The sequence below is a fragment of the Lactuca sativa genome, chromosome 7 (assembly GCF_002870075.4).
Source record: "Lactuca sativa cultivar Salinas chromosome 7, Lsat_Salinas_v11, whole genome shotgun sequence".
In the NCBI taxonomy this organism is placed as follows: Eukaryota; Viridiplantae; Streptophyta; class Magnoliopsida; order Asterales; family Asteraceae; genus Lactuca; species Lactuca sativa.
Genome location: NC_056629.2, coordinates 33,870,488 through 33,891,063, shown reverse-complemented (window position 1 = coordinate 33,891,063; position 20,576 = coordinate 33,870,488). Strand labels below are relative to the sequence as shown.

The 20,576-nt window shown below is 33.2% G+C and overlaps 2 protein-coding genes across 2 annotated transcripts; one reads left to right on the top strand and one right to left on the bottom strand.

Moving 5' to 3' along the window:
• Nucleotides 1-17: 17 nt before the first annotated feature.
• Nucleotides 18-4,149, bottom strand: LOC111880681 (nucleobase-ascorbate transporter 2). The gene is made up of 14 exons (XM_023877097.3): nucleotides 3,637-4,149; nucleotides 3,432-3,529; nucleotides 3,166-3,342; nucleotides 2,983-3,083; nucleotides 2,834-2,909; nucleotides 2,360-2,419; nucleotides 2,076-2,260; nucleotides 1,893-1,989; nucleotides 1,658-1,744; nucleotides 1,457-1,515; nucleotides 1,258-1,349; nucleotides 1,087-1,164; nucleotides 848-1,008; nucleotides 18-433 (listed from the first exon to the last, which is right to left on the bottom strand). Exons 1-14 carry the CDS (start codon nucleotides 3,728-3,730, stop codon nucleotides 221-223), a joined length of 1,578 nt encoding a protein of 525 aa, XP_023732865.1. The 5' UTR covers nucleotides 3,731-4,149; the 3' UTR covers nucleotides 18-220.
• Nucleotides 4,150-14,833: 10,684 nt separating this feature from the next.
• Nucleotides 14,834-16,560, top strand: LOC111880800 (CBL-interacting serine/threonine-protein kinase 12). Its single transcript, XM_023877212.3, has one exon. It carries the CDS (start codon nucleotides 14,991-14,993, stop codon nucleotides 16,368-16,370), a length of 1,380 nt encoding a protein of 459 aa, XP_023732980.1. The 5' UTR covers nucleotides 14,834-14,990; the 3' UTR covers nucleotides 16,371-16,560.
• The last annotated feature ends 4,016 nt before the right edge of the window (nucleotides 16,561-20,576 follow it).

The window sequence follows — 20,576 nt, the reverse complement described above, 5'->3', positions numbered from 1 at the left end:
GTAAAAGATAAAAAGGATTAACAAATGGAGGACTCTAAATTAATTCCATTTAATATGGCTAAGTAAATTTACATGAAATTAATGAAATTTAGAACAACAACAAAGCTATCATGCTCTCATGAAAAAACAACACATCATAAAACTTCCTAGCCTCGAAAAGGGATTGTGATCAGCACAATCTCTATCTTGAAAATGACAAAACTACCCCTTATGAAAAACCTCATGATGGTGGGAAAAAGCGGTTAAGATTGAAGGGGAGAGTGTAAAACTCTTCATTTCGGCTGTCTCCTTTGAATGTTCTGAACTTGGCCCACCATGGCATCCCTCGGTCTTTTGCACTGTCTTTGAACTCGAGTGTGTTGTCAAGAAACACCGACACCATCAATGCCACCGTTGGGGAGGAGAAGAAGATGGTGTTAAGGAAATCATTGAACTGCACCAATACATACACAAAAAAAAAAACATTATTAATAGATGTGAAATGACCAAAATGCCCTTTTGGTTTATTGCATGAAAACATACTTGAGAACATGTAAAACATGTCCCTAGTGTGCAAAAGACCAAAATGTCCTTCAGGTTATGTGGAAGGGACCGTGAAAAGACCAAGATGCTAACATGTCCCTAGTGTGCAAAACCTTTCCAGCTATCGTATGTGGAAGGACCATGAAAAATAGATGCGAAAAGACCAAAATGCCCTTCATGGTTGTGGTTTGTGGAAGGACCATGAAAAGTAGATGTAAAAGGACAACCGTAAAAAATACAAACTTGTCGTGTATGCAAAGAGATATGGAAGTTTTGTATGAAAAAATAGTAACTTGCCGATGGGTATGTGAAATGACCAACTTACCCATTCGGCTTTGGTATGCGAAGGACCATGGAGAGCACCAGCCGTGTACTCCCTAAAGTATTCGGGAATAGACAAGCCAAGGAAGAAAGACACGCCCACGATGAACAAGTTTCTCATCGAGTTCATGTTTGTGAATTGCAAGAATGACAACCCCACAGAAGCTGCCAAAACAACAAAACACCAAAATAATTATTTTTCACACATTTCACACTTTCATTATTAACCAATCAAATGCTTACCAACAAGACCAAATAGCACACAATATGCCGCAGCAAAAATCGGGAAAGGTATCGACGCAAATAAAGCTCCAAATTTCCCTACACATTATATTATTATAAAAAAAGATGAAATCTTGCAAAAGACGTAAATGCCCCCGTGAAATATTGGATTAATGGGATTTGTGGGCTTACCTAAAATCGAGAAGAAGATCATGAAGCCAGCTGAGATTTGAATGACTCTTCGGCTACCTACACGAGTGCTTCCAAGAAGACCGACGTTTTCTCTGTTTTGTTTGGAAAATATGTTTTAGTTTCATGTCTTTTCTTTTTTTTTTTTTTTAAACAAATGTGAAATCGTGAATAGAATTTGTTGAATATCGGAAACACTTACACGGAAACTGTTGAACCGGTTGCAGTTCCAAAAAGTCCACTCAAAAGAATCCCGACACCCTGAGTGACGAAATATATTTCTTTTTAATTAAAATCAATACTTACAATTTATGGTGATTTTTTTATTGGTTGAATTTTTAAAAGTACAATATTGTAAAAAAAAATTCGTAATTTATTTATAATGGATATAAATAACACTGACCTGCCACCCAATGCCGCGACTGAGAACATGAGCAGGGGGAGGTGTTGCACTTGCTAGACGGGCTGCCGCCTTATATGCACCTGTTGACTGTTGTAACACGAAAATCATCAAAATGTTACAAAAGTATAAAATCATCAAAATCTGGACACAATATAACCATGTTGTAGAGTGTGACAAATGTCATTAAAACAAAAAAAAAAAAAAAAAAAAAATACAATATTTATAAGATTTTCACCTCAATAAGGGAGACGAGAACTGCTGCCATCATCCCAAAAGCATGTCCTGCTTGAAAAGTTGGCGCACCCCATTGAAGTGGATACGGAAACTTTATCCTGCATTGAAGTGGATACTTTGAGAATCGACTTTATGCTTTGAAAAATCTATGAATCATAATAAATTCATGAATCAAACTACTAACCATGGTGCAGAGGATATGAGATCGGCTTTATCGGTTCTGCAGTGCAATTGGGTCTGTTCTGGGTGATGTTTATATGCACCACTAGCGGTTAATAGGTGTGCATAGGCCCAGATCACTGCTATCGTCAAAAGAAGAGCAAAACGTTCCAATATCGGCAGTTGTTTCGCCTGAAACTGTTTCAGGTACTGTTTTTCCACCGGAAAATCAAGAAACGGGAAAATTAGCGTTTTCGTTCATCAAATACGACTAGTTTTTAGTAAACGTAATGGGCACTAGTGATATACCTGAGAGAACATGATGAAAAGAATCAGCATTGGTATGCCGAATTCCACGCATCTCCCGACCTATGATTATGAACATTTTGAATCAAATCGTCATGAACAAAGATAAAGTTTTGATTTTTTTAGCTCAAATTAAAGGTCTTTGAGTCCTTTCTAAAGATTAGTGTCAAGTTCGAATCGTCTTGAAACCGAAAACGAGTGTAATTTGACCTCCAGAAGTACTCGCGTCATGAAGTTGAACCCAGAGCACTTTGACTTTCTCAGGTCAAATACTTTTCTTTGCATTCTAAAATATGGTAAGGTGTTTTTACAAAATTGAGTCCGCTTTTCCTCTACGATTTGTAGTTGTTATACTAATTCAATCGGGTTATCAAATTTTAATAAAAAAAAATTAAACGATTTGTATGAATTTCAAAGATGAAAACGAGTCTATATGACCTCAAAAAGTCAAATCTAAGACTAGTAAAGTAAGCATACCACGGGAAATCCTCTGTCAAAGAGACCAAAACCAGTCAATGCAATCACTGGAACCATACCAACAGGGCTAAAGAATCTGAAATAAATGAAAATTTATTAGAACTCGATTACAAAATCGTATTGTTTTCTTTAAGAAATTGTAAATTTACCTAGAACAAATGGCCCACAACTGACTATATCCCAAGATAATCTGCACGCTTGATGCTACTATAAGCGCACCTTGTATCGCTCGCATTGTAGCAAGAAATCTCTGAAAGTGCAAGAAACTCATTATTATATCAAACTGGTTGCTATTTCTTGAATCATTAGCAAGTTTGTAAGTTTAGATTTACCATATGATCGTCGACAATGGTGGCAAGAGAAGGGTCATGGATGATTGAGATTATAGGGACCATGAAAGCCCAAGATCCACCAACAACAGTTGGCAATCGAGTTCCAAAAAGTGTTTGCAAAAATGTATTAATCCCTTGAACAAATAACAATGTTTGCACCACCCTCACCTTATCATTCTGCAAATTGTTAATGTACAAGTTGTAAAGCACAGTTATACATACATGGTACAAGTATATGATGCATGTTTTGGAGGAAAGTCACTCACAGATGTACCACCCATCAAAGGAACAAGAAAACTGGGAATCATTACAGCAGTTCCTAAAGACAAGATGTAATGCTGAAACCCCAAAGCTATCGCTTCCCCTGTTTTTATTTATTTATTTATTTTTTTGTTCAGTTTTAAGCTAAAATCAGCATGGAAAGTGTGAAAATTTCGTTGATTTTAAGGAAAAGTGAAGAAATTTACTTACCCCAAGATGGATTGGAGTCGATACAGTACTCTAAACCCTGAAGTTGGTCTGTTGGAAGATGAGTGATATCCTCTGCTTTTGGAGCTTCAGCCATGGTGGAAAAGATTTGGTAAAACTTAAAACAACCCAGAAATGCTTTTGTTTTGGATGCTGAAATAAAGATTATTTTTTGTTTGGAATAAGGTTCTGGTAGTGAAAACGAATTCAAGATTCTTTCTAGCTCCAAATGTGTTTATTAATGAGTGAATCAACAGAAACAGAATCGAGATTCGTTGATTCCTTCTTCTTCCAAATGAGGTTTTTTTTTGCTGAAAATGACTGAATCAGCTCAAATGGATGATTGGATTCTATGTGAGAAAAAGAAAGAAGAACGTAAAAGAGAATTTGGCGGATGACCAATGAGATAGAAAGAGGAGGAAAAAGCTTATAAGGGTCAACAATGGTGGAGTTGAAAAAGCCCTAAAAGCAAAAGTTGATTGGAGAGTTGCAGGGGGGAGTCTTTTTGTTTGCTTAGTGATGTTGAATCTCTTTGCTTTAAGTAGTGATCCGTTAGATTTGAGAGTGTGTTGACAGAAATGCCCCTCGAAAATACTTCCAAAGTTTATGTTACCGTTGGTCCCTCTGTATGTATTTAATATATAGTTACCCCACTTACCAGAAAATATACTAATTTTTTTATTTTACTTAATTAATATTACTTATTTGCTCTGCAAATTTAATTAATTAATTACTGTTTTGAGCATCAAATCGTACTCAAGATGAAATACACAAAAACAAAAAAAAAAATGTGAAACTAAAGTATAAAAAAAAACGTTTATCTAGAATACTAAAAGTTATAAAACATAGTATGAGATTTTATTCCACAATTGTTTCTAAACTTTTTAAGATAAAGTTACATAAATGGTCCTTACAGTTTATAAAGAGATCATATGTTCGGTTCGTAACTTTTTTTTTTTGGTAAATATGGTCCATGTAAATAACTAATTTAAAAAATTTGTACGGACCGCCCTTTTGTCCCACACAATTTATTTTCTGCCATTTTTTCTTATCATGTGGCCTTTAATTGATGATAATTTGTATTTTTTTTCTTTTATATATATATATATATATATATATATATATATATATATATATATATATATATATATATATATATATATATATATATATATGTGTGTGTGTGTGTGTGTTAGATCCATTTAGAATTTATATTTTTCCAAAAACCGAAAAATCAAATATGGAACGTTAGATCAAAACGAACTCATTAAGGGCATAATTTTCATCTTATCAATCTCATTTAATGTTTAATTTTATGTTATTGGAAATATTAATAAAAATATCTAAAAATTAACATAATAAATCAAGTTTTTTGTATTTTTTTTTAAACTAGTAATTTTCAATTTAAAAAAATGAAAATGTTTAAAGTTTTTTTTTTGGAAAACAAGAATTTTTAAAAAAAATTTAAAAAAATAAAACTGTAATTTTTTAAGAACAGTAAATTTAAAAAAATTAAAATAAAAATTAAAAAATTAAAAAAAAAACTGGAATATTTAAAAAAAATCAACATTTTAGATGTATATATATGCATATTGTTCAAGTGCATATATACATATTTCTTATACTATAATATTCGTAAGTAATTAAAAAAATCATTTTTATTTAATAATCTATAAACACAATAGTACAAGTATTTACCCGGTACAAAATAAAATATAAAAAAACAGAAGATGCTACAAAATTTCAAAACTTTTTCATGTCTTTATGTCAAAATTTTTATATTTTCTTCAATTTATCATTTTTCACATCTTTAATATTTTCCACGAATTCTTCCAAATCTATAAGAAATTTTTTATAAAAAATAGATGTAATTCACCTATGATTTACATGCGAATTACATATGATTCATATGCAAATTACATGTGATTTACATGTGATTTGTATGTAATTCACTTGTAATTGATTGTTAAAATGAAACAAATTAAAATAAACTATATATTTAGAAAAAAAAATAATTAAAATGATTTATATGTAAATTATATGTGATTCATATGTGAATTACATATGAATCACATGTGATTTACATGTAATTTACATTTAATCTATATGTTATTCACTTGTTATTTAACTAGAATTGAAAAATGACAAATAAGTCATTTGGCACATGTGGTATGTGTATATCTTTGGTCATTATAGCAAATGTCCAAATCATGAATTTTTATTCACATTACACATTACTCCATTAATTTGATTAATTTGATTGAACCTTTAAAATTCATCCAATTGACTCAAAACTAATCATTAGTTTCCAAATCTAAATAATTAGCAAATATTTATATATGGATATATCATGTAATATTCGCATGTAAATATATCATGTGATTTTCATGTACTATTCATATATGAATAATTGACCAAATAACGAACTTTCAAACGTTTAGATCCAAACCTATATTTGACAAATCAGATCATAAGTAAATTCATAAACAAGTTAATGATCTTTATGTAGATACAAATACATCTACATGATATAAGGACCATGCACATATTAGATTAATATAATAATATGATGATAAGAGTATATGAAGTGGAAAATGAACATACCTTCCCTGTAACTTTCTTGTTTTCTATAGATATAAGAACTTGCACAACGAGTTGATTACACCATAAGATTAATTGGTGCTCCATTGATAGCCATACATTCTTTATGCACATACTACTAATCATAAAACCATGAGTAGATGGGACAATACCATCAACTGATTCTAGCTTTGACCTTACCTACATACAGTGAGAAGAACACATCTTTTACTTTGGGTCTAGGGTTCTTTTAGGGTTTATACAAGTGATTGATGTTAAATAATCACACCTCGTAATCACTAGCACCACCAGAAATGGAGACACTCAATATACATATATATATATATATATATATATATATATATATATATATATATATATATATATATATATATATATATATATATATATATATATATATATATATATATATATATATATATATATGGTCTAGTGAGGACTCTTTTTTCGGTAAGAACACCTTAAAAATTTGAAAAAAAAATTAAAAAAAATACAAATCATAAAATTGAGCATAATACTATATCAGAAAGAAAACAAAATGAAAATTTTTTTGGATCATATAAATTGAAGCATAGATCATTTTTATAATCCATGATTCACTTTTTATGATTAATGATTCAATTAATGATCTAATTTTTTTTCTCCGATATAATACTATGCTTGATTTTATAATTTGTATTTTTTTATATTTTTTTAAGGTAAACTCACCGAAAAAAGAGTTATCACCGGAACCGGACCCTATATATATATATATATATATATATATATATATATATATATATATATATATATATATATATATATATATATATATATATATATATATATATATATATATATATATATATATATATATATATATATATTGATAATACAATGCAAACCTACGATCATTTTACTTAATCAAACACTTGCAAATTCAACTAGCTCCACTAGTATGAAATTATGTGAAAACAAACCATAAAATTGAAATTTCGGACAAAATTAATCTTCTTGGTGAAATTAAATATATCTTATAAAATAAAGTATATGGTGATAACAGAAACAATAACTTTCCTGATGTGTAGTTTAAGAAGAAATAGGAAAAACTCAAAAGACATTTGTTTCTCTGATTTGCCTCATTGAGATTAAATATATTTATTTTCATGATTTTCGTTGTTATTTTAAATTATCCTTCTCTTTATATATTTGATCACGTCTTCCTCTCCTCCCTTTTCGCTTCCACCCATATTTTTACAATTTACATAATAGATATACTTAAAGTTTTGGGGTCCCTTATAACTTTTGGCACTGGGCAGTCGCCTAAGGAGCCCCTTCTCTTGGGTCGACCGTCAACCCTACTCAGGGCCGGCCCAAGGGCTGGGCGAGATGGGCCACAGCCCAGGGCATCAACTAAATGAGGGCAGCAAAATTTATAAAACTATTATGGGTGTGTCTCATTTCATTTGGGTCAAACTTTAAATAAAATATAAAAGTCCAATACAGGGGATTAAGGGAAGCGTCGACCTAAAGCAGCAGAACTAATGTGAAGTGAAGGCGGCAATTGAACATTTTAACCGGATAAAAATCTCACGCCTATACTCTTAAGAACAGAAAATGAAGAGACGGGGCAGAAGTTGAGGAGACGATGAGACATGGAAATGGGGTATAAGATCTAGTTGTATAGGAAGAAGTGCATAAAAACTCACACCTTTGTCCTCGATATTTCTCTAATTCTTTTCCAGATCTTTTGGCAGAAATCAAAGACAAGGGCCGTTTCAGTACTGTTTTTAAAAATGGGCTGCCCCGCAGCTCTGGCCTTCGTGATTGGCTGTGCTTGCCGAGCACTCGTCACTCCGGAGGCAAACGCCTCCCTCGGGCATTGGGTGCAGGTGCACTGCGTGCCATTGGTAATGATTCTACTACGGTGCCACAAATTCGCAAGAACCCAGTCGATCTCTCATAGACGACGACCTGTTAGCAAAAAATATATTCTTTTAGCTTACTCTTTCTCTTATCCTTCATGTTTTGGTTCTAGATCTTTCTATGATTCTTCATGCCGATTGGCCTCGATTGAAGAGTTCATTGGATGCAAAGCAACCAAAATTATTTTCGTTGGGTTTTGCTTTTAGCATTTCGGTATAAATTAAATTTTAAATATCCTTGCCTGATACTATGTATCCAACATTTCACTCCTTAGTTTCAAGTAATTCATATTTCTTATAAATGTCTGTTGCATGCCACTAAGCGAATGAATAGAGATTTACTGTTAAGTAACAATTATGTTGATGGAAACACAAAATGGTCTTATCTACCTTTGCCATATCATAGATTTTACAAAATGTCTTACCATTGTCGTCTTAGTGTTAAATGTCAAAATGAAACATCAACTTTTTTTTTCATTGATTTTATTTCAATGGCATATTCAACAAATATAACATATTCAATCTTTTTTCCTGTGTACTTTAGTTACTAAACTTGAGTATGTGAATATGACAGAATTGCAAGACAATTGGTTTGGCCATTTGGTTTAAAGTCAATAAAATTTTGACTGGAGCGGCCCCTCCAAAAGTATGTTACAGTGATAGATCGTGATTCTTTTATATTTCCTTACCTTTGTGAGTGAAACTTTGATTACATAGGCGTGTTAGGATTTTCATCCTTCATACATGTAATTTGTTATGAAAATTAAGAATCAGAATCATCATATGGAGATCCAGGGAAGTGTTGGGAATGATTTTAGGCTTAGAACTATAAACGCAATCTTAAAATATACCAAATGTAATTTCCATTAAGAGTAAATTACACGAATGGTCCCTATGGTTTAGGATAATTTGCGCGTTTGGACCTTAACTTGTTTTTTTAACTCAGAAGGTCCCTACTGTTTGTTTTTGTTACATGCTTGGTCCCTGTCTTACCTAAAAAACTATTTTGCCCTTGAATTTTTTAAAATATTTAAATAAACACACCTCAACCCCACAAGTCCCATCGTCTTACCTTACCTATTCTACCATTTTTTCCTATTTAAATAATAGTTTTTTTAGGTAAGATAAGGACCAATCACGTAACAAAAACAAAATGTAGGGACCAAACGCGTAATAAAAACAAACAGTAGGGACTTTCCAAGTAAAAAAAATAAGTTAGGAACAAACGCGTAAATTACCCCAAACCATAGGGACCATTCGTATAATTTACTCTTCCATTAATCATATCTATAGATTACTATGACTCAAAACATTCTCAAATAATGTTTCTTACAAACTTAAAATTTAATAGAATTGGTAAAAAAAAAAAAAAGGGCATAAGCAAACATCTTTGCCCAGGGCATGGTAAAACAATGGACCGCCCCTGACCCTACTTGAAGCATATCATTAATATCGTGTACTGAAAAAATATTGATAGCAACGTAATATATGAAAGACACACTACCATCTACATATATCCTTCACGGATACTTAGTAAACATGCCGCTATTAACTATTTTCAATAAAAAAAAAAAAAAAACTTACAGTTTTATTCAAAAGTTGTATTTTTTCCCAAGTTGGATGAAGGTTATAGGAATCAATGAGAAGAAGGTAAAGAAAGCTAGTCCAAACTTCATTTTACGAGTTCTCATGGAAGTAGAACATATGCAGACAGACGACGTGAGGAGGTAATTAAATTTATTTGTATTTTATAAAAATTTTATGAACACTTATATAAATATATTAATTGTTTTTGGCTTATTATAGAGAGAAAAAGGACAAGACCCGCAACATATCGACGGTTGGAGACAGAATCGATTTAAAGAAAGTCAGAGTTGGTGTACACTGTAAGCAGAAGTAGTTTGGGTAAGTAATAAACAAAGTTAATAAGTTGTTTGATAAATATGTTATTATTATTATAGTTAGTTTAAGGTATATTATTATTGTTTTAGTGTATAAATTTAGTTATTTTTTTTAATTAATGTATTTTATTGTTTTCTTTATTGTAGGAAAACATTCAACGAGAGAGGATGTTGATGCAATCACAGCTCGGGGAGAACGAAAAGTTAAATGAAGAACAATGTTTCGCTCGTGGCCTCGGTGAGAGACGTGGACATATTTGTGGAATTGGAAAGAAACCAAGCATCAACAATAATTTATTTCCAAATGAACATATCAAACGTTCCAAAACTTTCACATCCCAATCTTCAGATAATCTCCAAGTTGTATTATCCCAACAAATTCAAATCATGCAACAACAAATGCTACAAATGAACCAAATGCTTAATAACACTTTCGCGGCTTTCATTCCAAACTTCCAACCACAACCAATGCCACAATTCCAGTTTAGTCCCAATATGTTTCCACAAAATAACCCTGAAACATCAAATGAACTCGCGGAGGATGATGATGATAATGTTGATGATGGTGGTGATGATGATGATGATGATGATGATAAGGAGGAGGAGGAGGAGAACTAGAATGGTAATGACAACAATGTTTGTTAAAAACTTGTTTTTTTTTGTTATTTTGTTATGTAGTAGAGTTTGAATGGTATGTTATGTTTATTAAGTGTTTTTGGATTTTAATGGTATGTTATGTTATGTTTATATTATTTTAAAAATATCCCTTTTGGATTTGTTTTAAATGGTATATATAACAAAACCTGTGGAAAATATAAAAAAAATGCTATAGAGACGACATGTCGTCGGTATAACTTTCCAATTGTAAAAACGGTTTTCACACTCCAAACGACATGTCGTCCGTATTGATCAACTTTTCCAAACGACAAGTCGTCGCTATAGGTCACACTTGTCCAAACGAGAAGTCGTCTCTATAGGGTCACTGTTTTATTGACGACAAGTCGTCTCTATAAGGTCCGAATAAAACTTTTTCTAATTTCCTCGAAAATCAATCCCGACGACCATTTGCAGACGACATGTCGTCTGGACTGACTATGCTATATCGACGACCCCGACGACATTTTTGATTTTTACCGATGGACCTATACCGACGACTTTTTAGATACCACATGTCGTCGGTATAGGCTTTAGAGACGACAAATCGTTTGGACAGAGTTCATAATTGTCGTCTGCATAGTGTACGATGTTGCCACATACATTCCATACCGTTAAAACCATTGTGTGTAATAACTGAATATTCAAAACCCTAAATTCCAAATGAGAATTCTTTGTGCATTGCGTATGTTAATTGAAAAGAAACATAAAAAGAAGATGAAGATTGAGTTTTTTTGGGGATGACTATGATAAATACATTTTATGGATTAATATCGCACGCCTAAAAGAAAATACTAAATAATCTCACATGAGGGGCACATATAAGAGAAAATAGTATAACACAAACAGTGTGAGGCAAAAAGACGATCTATGCAACTTTTTGAAACCATAGGAACAATACAGATAGTTGATTCTTTTAGTTTTAAGTATGTATGAATAATTGAATATACAATTAGCCGATATAGTTGTATATTCCATCATGAATATACACAATTGGCTGATTTATTAGTTGTTACTATCTAACTAGCTGATGTCTTTTGTGTGGATATATTATTAGTTGATCTATTAATTGCACATTTCACAAATATATGAATAGTTGATGGATAGCTGTATATTTCACTATAAATATAAATATATAACTATGTATTAGTTGGATATTTTTAAGTTTTTATTATAAGCACATAACTAGTTGTAATATACATGTGATGTTAAAATATTTTTGATTGTATATAACAATATATCGATATTGACTTCTAATTTTCTATTTGTAAAAAGAAAAAATTATGAACTTAGCATATATTAAACTTTTTTAGATAAAAATAAAGTCTCTAAATCATAAAATATCATCATCTTTAAATTGACGTACTAAAAAATATTGTCCTGTACATATTTAGTCATTGTTTTTCTTTTCAACAAGAAGGTTTCACTTAGGTAATTTGGTTAAAACGAAATCATCTTCGTTAAATAGCAAGTTAGCAACATAATATATTTGCAAATATATAGGGATGATCGTTGTATAATTTGATTGATAAATAATGATATTTCATGGTTTAGTATTATTGTATTAAACCAAAATTTTGACGAGATAACTCAAAAAGTCGAAATAATTGTATATTTATCAAATGGTCTAAATGAAAGACTGTTAAAATACACCATGATTAGGAATGAATGAAAAAAACAATAATCTCAATGGACTAAATAAAACATGATATTATTTTATGATATTATCCCTTAACAAATTTATGTATAACTTTAGTTATGTAAAACTTTCACATGCAAAAAAGTACAATTAAAGAAAACATGAATGCCTCAAAAAGACAGTCCCAAAGAAAAGCACAAACTTAAAAACAGTATAAAGTACGACTTAAAGTTTGCTTTGCATGAACTTAAAAAAAAAAAAAAAAAACACGAAACCAAAGATCCACTATTCAATGCATGCAACGTTACAAGTACTAACACTAATTGTACAATATACATCCTTGTTAAAAAGTTGCTCAAATGATTAAAGGTGCCAAATTCAACAAGTTTTGTAATGTCATAACAAGTTAAAATGCTTAGTTTTTGTATGGGTTAACATGATTTGTGTTGGGATGACCGTTTTGATGTATATGCATTTTTTAATCATATAAATATTTAGTAAGTGAAGTTTAATTACAAAATTATATTCTTAAGAAAACAATCTATACTACTTTTTTAATAAATGTTTTATGATGTTGTATAATTAACCTAAGCGAAACATTTTAAAAAAAACAATGCACGCCGAACTACAACTATCACAGTAAATTACTTTGATTAATTATTTGTGAATCAACTAATTTTGTTTCAGGATTAATTTGTTTATGATTTTGGTTAATTTTGTGCGCCTCTTCAAAGTACTTACATGTTAATTTCAAATTATTTACAAGTTGTTTATAATTTTGATCAGTTTACTGTTTTTGAATATTTGATTGATGGTTATTGTTTTAGATTTTGTTTTTTTATTTTAGTTTTTGGATTTTGATCTACCGAGAAAATAGACGGAGATGTCACATCATACGGAACGTTTGATAGTTGTTGATTGAGTCGGATTCCATTGAGTTAACCAATTCATACACAATCTCAAATCTGATCGAGTAAGAGATATATATAAGAAGAGTCATGATTTTAAAATTTGTTGATTGGGGAAACCTGAACGCTTAGTCCCCAAGTAAATTTTTTAACTCGGACGTTCCATAATATTAAAATTTGTTACCCGTCTGGTCCTGCTACATCTGCAATGACTGTATTGCCCTTATTTATTTATTTTTTCTTTTTCTGATTTATTATTATATGAAATAAATATAAAAATTAAAATTAAAAAAAAAAATCCTAAACCGCCTTATCTTTGCCTTCCCCCTCTCGGGTTAGAGCTCTCCCGCCACTATGCCACTGTCTGTTTCCTTCCATAACATATGCAGATGAAATCAAATAGCCATGTTACAAATAAAGAAAAAAAGACGTAGAGAAAATCCGGAAAAAAACCAAAAGGAATCGATTCAAAACCCTAAAAATCCCCAAATAAAACACAGATCCCCCACCACTATGCCACTATCTATAATTCTTCTTCATCCCCTATCACAAATATGAAGAACGCCACACACCACCATCATGGGGTCGATTGTGAACGAAAGGAAGTAAGAAGAATCGATTTGTGAAATTTGTCTGGATATAAGGATATTGATTGAAGGTGGAGGTAAAGGACCGAGTGAAAAGGAAACCATCCAAAAAAACTCATGAATGCTTCAAATTTTTTGGCTTTAAAATGTAGGTGGCTTTTGATTTGGTTTCGAAAAACACAGGTGGATTTTGATTTGGTGCTTCTTTTGTCTTTAAATGTTCGCTTTGTTTAATGTTTGGGTTTGATGTCGATTAGTCTCAATTTCATTATTGGTAGAGGATTTGAGTTCAAAATTTCATTAGATTCTTGTTGTGATATGTAGGGAAGAAGTTAAAGGACTTTAGATGGTGGAGGATACCGGGAGATATGAGGATTTGGGTTGATTCCGGTCATATGGTGGTGCTAAGGGATTTCCACCCTTCATTTATCGATTTATTTCTCATAAAAAGCCATGACAATCATCAACAGGAATTGGGGTTTCTATACCTTTGTTTTTTTTGTTACTGTTCATCGAAAAAAACATGACATCAATGAAGATGGTTACCGGTGGATTGAGGCGGCCTACTGGTTACCAGCAATGGTGACATCTAAAAGGTTTCAAGCTATGGTAGCAATGATGTCAATCGAACTTAGAGAAAGAGATGGAGAAGGAAACATACGTTTAGAAAAATGTGGGGTTTGAGATATAGTAGGGTGGGTTTTGAGGTTTTTTATTTTTTAAAATATAAACAATTAATAAATAAATAATAAACTGTTTTTTTAAATGCAAGGGGTAATACAGTCATTTCAGATGTAGTAGGACCAGGTGGGTTGCAAATTCTAATACTAGGGATCATACGAGTTAGAAATCTTGCTCAAGGACTAAGCGTGCAAATTTACCCAAACCATAGGGACCACCCATGTAATTTCCCAAAAAATTAAATTTGCAAGTTGAAATTGTTTTGAACTAATTGCAAACAGGAGGGATCATTTTTGCAGTTTTTTTTTTATTATTGTTATATTAGTATGGCCCATAAATGACCAACCAAACTCCTCAATCGGTTGCTCCTCCTCCCACAAACATCGTCATCAAAATCAAAACTTAAATCTTTGGAACGTTAATCCGATTCCCATTTCGCATTTACCATTTCTAATTCCCTAACCCCCAAATTCCCTCCCATCATGCCATCAACCACGCCCTCCCCCACCACAAGAAAAGAAGCCCTCCTCCTCCGCCGCTACGAGATCGGCCATGTCCTCGGCCAAGGCAGTTTCGGCAAAGTCTACGTCGCTCGCAACGTCAAAACCAACGAACAAGTCGCCATTAAAGTCATCGACAAAGAGAAGATTTTGAAAGGCGGTTTAATCGCTCACATCAAACGCGAAATCTCCATCCTCCGCCGTGTCCGACACCCCAACATCGTCCAACTCTTCGAGGTAATGGCTACAAAAACCAAAATTTTCTTCGTCATGGAATACGTAAAGGGAGGTGAATTGTTTGGTAAAGTCGCTAAAGGTAGATTAAAAGAAGAAATGGCTCGAAAGTATTTTCAACAACTAATTTCCGCTGTAGGGTTTTGTCATTCACGAGGTGTTTTTCATAGAGATTTAAAACCTGAAAATATATTATTAGACGACAATGGTGACCTAAAGGTTTCCGATTTCGGGCTTAGTGCAATCTCCGAACAAATATGCGGTGATGGTTTGTTCTACACATTTTGTGGAACTCCGGCGTACGTCGCGCCGGAGATTTTGGGCCGAAAAGGTTACGAAGCAGCGAAAGTCGATATCTGGTCTTGTGGGATCATCTTATTCGTGTTAATGGCAGGTTATTTACCATTTCGTGATCAAAACATAATGATTATGTATAAAAAGATTTACAGAGGAGAATTCCGGCGACCAAGATGGTTTTCACCGGAGCTATCACGTTTATTAAAACGATTACTTGATACAAACCCAGAAACCAGAATCACCATATCGGCAATCATGGAAGATAAGTGGTTCAGAAAAGGGTTTAAACACACAAAATTTTACTTCGAAGATGACAAGATCTTTAGCTTAAAAGATGAAGAAGTTGACGATGATTGCATAGCGTATGCTTCTGATCAATCTGCTACCGAATCTGAAAGTGAATCAGATGGTAAAAGACGATCTAGACCCATGAGTTTAAATGCATTTGATTTGATTTCATTTTCACCTGGATTTAGTCTTTCTGGGCTATTTGAAGATGGAAGTGAAGAATCAAGATTTGTCACCGGAGCTCCGGTTTTTAAAATTGTTTCAAAGCTGGAGGAGATAGCAAAAGTGGTTAGTTTTTCAATGAGAAAAAAGGATTGTAGGATTAGTTTAGAAGGGTCAAGGGAGGGTGTTAAAGGCCCATTAATAATTACAGTTGAGATATTTGAATTAACCCCAAGTTTAAGAGTTGTAGAAGTTAAAAAGAAAGCAGGGGATAAAGGCGAATATGAAGAGTTTTGTGAGCGGGAATTAAGGCCCGGATTGCGACCTTTGATGCATCCCGGGACTTGTGGACCTAAACGGACGGTTTCTGCTCCCGAATGAAGAAAGAAAGAAGGGGTAAAACCGTAAAACAGTAAAATGGTATGGTGTTATTGTGTTATTTTACCTCTTTGGTCGTGTTAATTATCTGTTTCTTGATGCTAAAATGCTAATTTTTAAAGTAGAAGTTCTTTGATCTTTTGATCTTTTGTTATTGGTCATATGGTTAAATGGGATTCAATGGTTTTATCTATGCGTTCTTGCAATTTGGTATTTTTTAATGCAATTTGTTAGTTATCTGAGTCTGTGATAGAGTTTGTGAATCTTTGTTAGGATCTACCATATGTCAGGTAGATTCTTAATCAATCTTTCATAGCATATAGAACTCAATACTTTTGTTGAAACGTTGCATTTTTAACATTGGACTTGACAAACATTCTAGGGCTATCTTCGATGACGAGGATGGGTAGATTCTTAATCAATCTTTCATAGCATATAGAACTCAATACTTTTGTTGAAATGTTGCATTTTTAACATTGGACTTGACAAACTTTATAGGTCTATCTTCGATGATGAGGATGGGTAGATTCTTAATCAATCTTTCATAGCATATAGAATTCAATACTTTTGTTGAAATGTTGCATTTTTAACATTGGACTTGACAAACTTTATAGGTCTATATTCGATGATGAGGATGAGGAAGACATTAACATCTTTTTAGTAAAAATCTTGGTATAACTTCTTTCATCCTTTGTCCACTGCGTGCTTGGGCCTTACAACAAAAACTAAAGAATTAAACCGTTTTAAAACATTGACATAGTTCATAACATGATTTTTTTTAGGCAACCAATTGCAAATTGTTTAGAGGGTTTTTTAACCCGTTAACCCAACTAACACGACACAATCTATTTCTATAAGAAAACCATAGAAAAGAAAATTCTCTAATGGACTAAAAATGCTATCTTTTCTAATCTTTCCTACACCTAAAACTGTCATTTCTAAACTTTCATAAGTACCAAACTATAACACACACACTCCTCTTCTTATCTGTGCATCGGAAATTATCAATGAAGAACAAATCAGCCACCAAATTACACCCAACCAAGTTCACGTTTAACCATTTAAAAACTGCATTCCAAGTTCTAGCCGCTACTTCATATCTAACAAAAAAATGATCAAGTTATCATGTCTCTAAAGAACAAATCGGGCATAAGATAGAATGTCTAGACCTCGCAAACTAAGGTTCAAGTTAGTAGGGAGTTTATTCAATAAAACACGCCAGATTAAAATGTTTACCTTCCTAGGAATGAAATGATTCCAACGGGTTTATGTATTAACAACCGGAACCGGAAGGACTTTATCATCAATCCATCTTTTAGTATCTCCAACATAAAAGTTTTTAAAGTTACTAATATCTCACCACCATCTATCTTTATCACTATTAAGCTTAACAACTTACAACAAATGACACAAATTAGAGAATTGCAACGCTTCCTCCCCTCCTTTAATTGCCCTACCGTAACAACCCAAAAAACCAAGATAAAATTTCCATTTTTAAATAAGAGTTACAATCATCAAATTGTTTCAAAAGTCATTACATAGTAACAATGTCAAATCATCAGAGTAACAATGTCTAAAAGTGCGGAAAATGGTGAGGGGATAATGATGTGCCATCACGCCGGACCATTTCCCTTGTACCGAATGTACCTGAAACCATAAATATTGTAAGCAAAAAGTTAGTGAGTTTCCCCAAGTACCATATACCAAACATAAGTAATTTAGTGATATGGTCCAAACCATAGTCTTATAAGTAATTTCCTGCCGAGGGCCAAATCCCGGTCTTCCAAACAGTTGTCAGGGGCCAAATCCTGGTCTTTCATACAGATGTCAGGGGCCACATCCTGGTCTTTCATACAATTGTCAGGGGTCAAATTCTGGTCTTTCATACACATATCACAAATATAGCTAGCATCTTATATCACAAATAATGGGTCGGCCTTGGTGCCTTCAACCCATTGATATAGTGAGAAAACTCACATCAGTCCGCTGATAAATAACTATATGCTCGGCTGCAGAACTGGAGGATCCCACACTAACACAAAAAATAACCCTAATCAAAATTAGGTCATAAACCATAACCATGGGTCTAAAATCCCAACCCACACTCCTGGGATAAAAGGTCATTTTACCCTTCCCATAATGGGCCTAACCACACTTAGCCTAATAACACCATAATGGCCCCTAAGGCCCAACTTATACCAATTAAGGCCTACTAACAGATTCATGAGGCCCACCTACTTTAAATAGGCCAAGGCCCAACATCTAACTAAGGCCCAATGGTCTAAAGCCCAACCGACGTTCAAAAGCCCACTGAGAGGCGTACGCTTTGCGTACACGACCGCTTGCTAGTATGCACTGCGTACCCCTTGGTACGCTCAGGGCTGCTTGCCACCTTAAGCCATTTAGTGCTTAATCCATTCAACCATAAGGTCCAACTTCCAGATCTTATCCATTTTAGGGTTATAATACATAAAGTTGCCAACTTTAACCCTTAGCATGTCTTAATGGAACCCAACATCCATTTTTGTCCATCAAAGCTCATATTAAGGACTCAAATTCATGCATGGACTCATATCAACTATCAACATGACATTTTTATGCATCTTTAACAACAAAGGGATTGAGATCTAACACCTCTAACTCCTGGAGTCGCCCAAACTCACAAAGAGTACCCATGGGACCAAATAAGCTAAAAAAACAAGCCCTAAACTCTAACTATCAAAAGAATCATCAAGGTAAGAACTTTGTACCTTCAAAAGCTCAAAGTTGATGAAGATTGAAGACTCTGGATGTAAAAGCTCAACCTTAACAAATGTCTGGTCTCCAAGTTCCTTCTTCTTGAATACACACAAAAATGCCACAAAATCACTTATTGCTCAAAAATACTCAAATGATGAACTAGGGTTTCAATGGGATGTAACAAATAGTGGAGGCCGGTGAGGGTAGGTATCCAAAGGCCATAATGATGTTTAAATAGGGCTTATGCCCTAACAATTAAGGGTTGGTCTTGGTTGCCGTACGCCCTACGTGCACCACGTACGCTCAGCGTACGTGGTTAAGCTCCCCGACTCCAAGCGCACATGTACGCTAAGCGTACCAAACGTACACCCAACGTATGAGGGACCATATTCACAAAATTTTCAAACTTAAAGGACCAAACAAGAAATACATGTAATCAAATGTTACACCTACGCCAATACCATTGTTTATCTTCACATGTCAACCGATAAGAAATAATACAATCTTTTTTTTTTTTTTGGATTCTAAATCATACAATCTAGGAAACTTATTAGAAAGGAGTTGATCACCAAGCCACACTTAAGTCCAAAATCTAGTCGCAACACCATCTCACTTTTTTCTTTAAAAATGAATGCTCCAAAACTCCCTGTCCATTCTAGTTTAGCAAACGAAGCAATGATTTTAAACCAAGGTCCCCCTCCCTCACGAAAAGAAGTTCTCAAAATCTCTAGACCTATCCCCATAAATAACTTTTATGAGATGAACCCAAATCAAGTTACTATTATTTAAGAACCACCATCTCCATTTTTGAACTAAAGCAAGATTAAAAGCCATAAGACTTCTGTATCCAAGCCACCACTATGTTTTCCAACCAAGATCAAATCACATTTCACCCGAGCCATTTTTTTTCTTCTTTACCACCCCAAAAAATAAAATTGCAGAGTAGATTCAAACTCTTTCGCCACTCTAACCAGCATAAAAAATCAACAAATAATACAAACCCAAGGAGCCTAAAACCGATTTAACCTACATAGACCTCCCACCAAAAGATAAAGTAGTTGATTTCCACTTAGATAAGTTTTGTGTAACTTTTTATGTATAGGTTTACATCCCACCACTCTAGACATATTTTGCCAAATCGGAAGACCAAAATATAAAAACAGAAGTTTGTGCGGATGACACCTAACCATCCTAGCAAAACCATGGACCTCCTCTCAAGGAACACGAATTCCAAAAAGATTTCATTTTTGTAAGTTTATCTTCAAACCCAACACAAAATAGACAAAATGTAAAATATTAACCATATTCATAGCATTTTCCTTATCCCATTCACCCATGATTATAACATCGTCAGCATAAAAGAGATAAGAAATAAAAAATTGATTCATACCAATTTTAACTCCCGAAAATAAGTTGGCAGCCACCACATCCTTAATGGTAACATGCAATCCCTCTAGACTACATGTTTAA

Excerpts from the sequence above, each read along its gene's own strand:
- LOC111880800 (XM_023877212.3), top strand. The coding sequence starts at position 14,991 with ATGCCATCAACCACGCCCTCCCCCACCACAAGAAAAGAAGCCCTCCTC.
- LOC111880681 (XM_023877097.3), bottom strand. The coding sequence starts at position 3,730 with ATGGCTGAAGCTCCAAAAGCAGAGGATATCACTCATCTTCCAACAGAC. Across the intron at positions 1,745-1,892 it reads TTCTCGTCTCCCTTATTGAG|TCAACAGGTGCATATAAGGC; the intron begins GTGAAAATCTTA and ends GTGTTACAACAG. Across the intron at positions 1,516-1,657 it reads GTCGCGGCATTGGGTGGCAG|GGTGTCGGGATTCTTTTGAG; the intron begins GTCAGTGTTATT and ends TTCGTCACTCAG.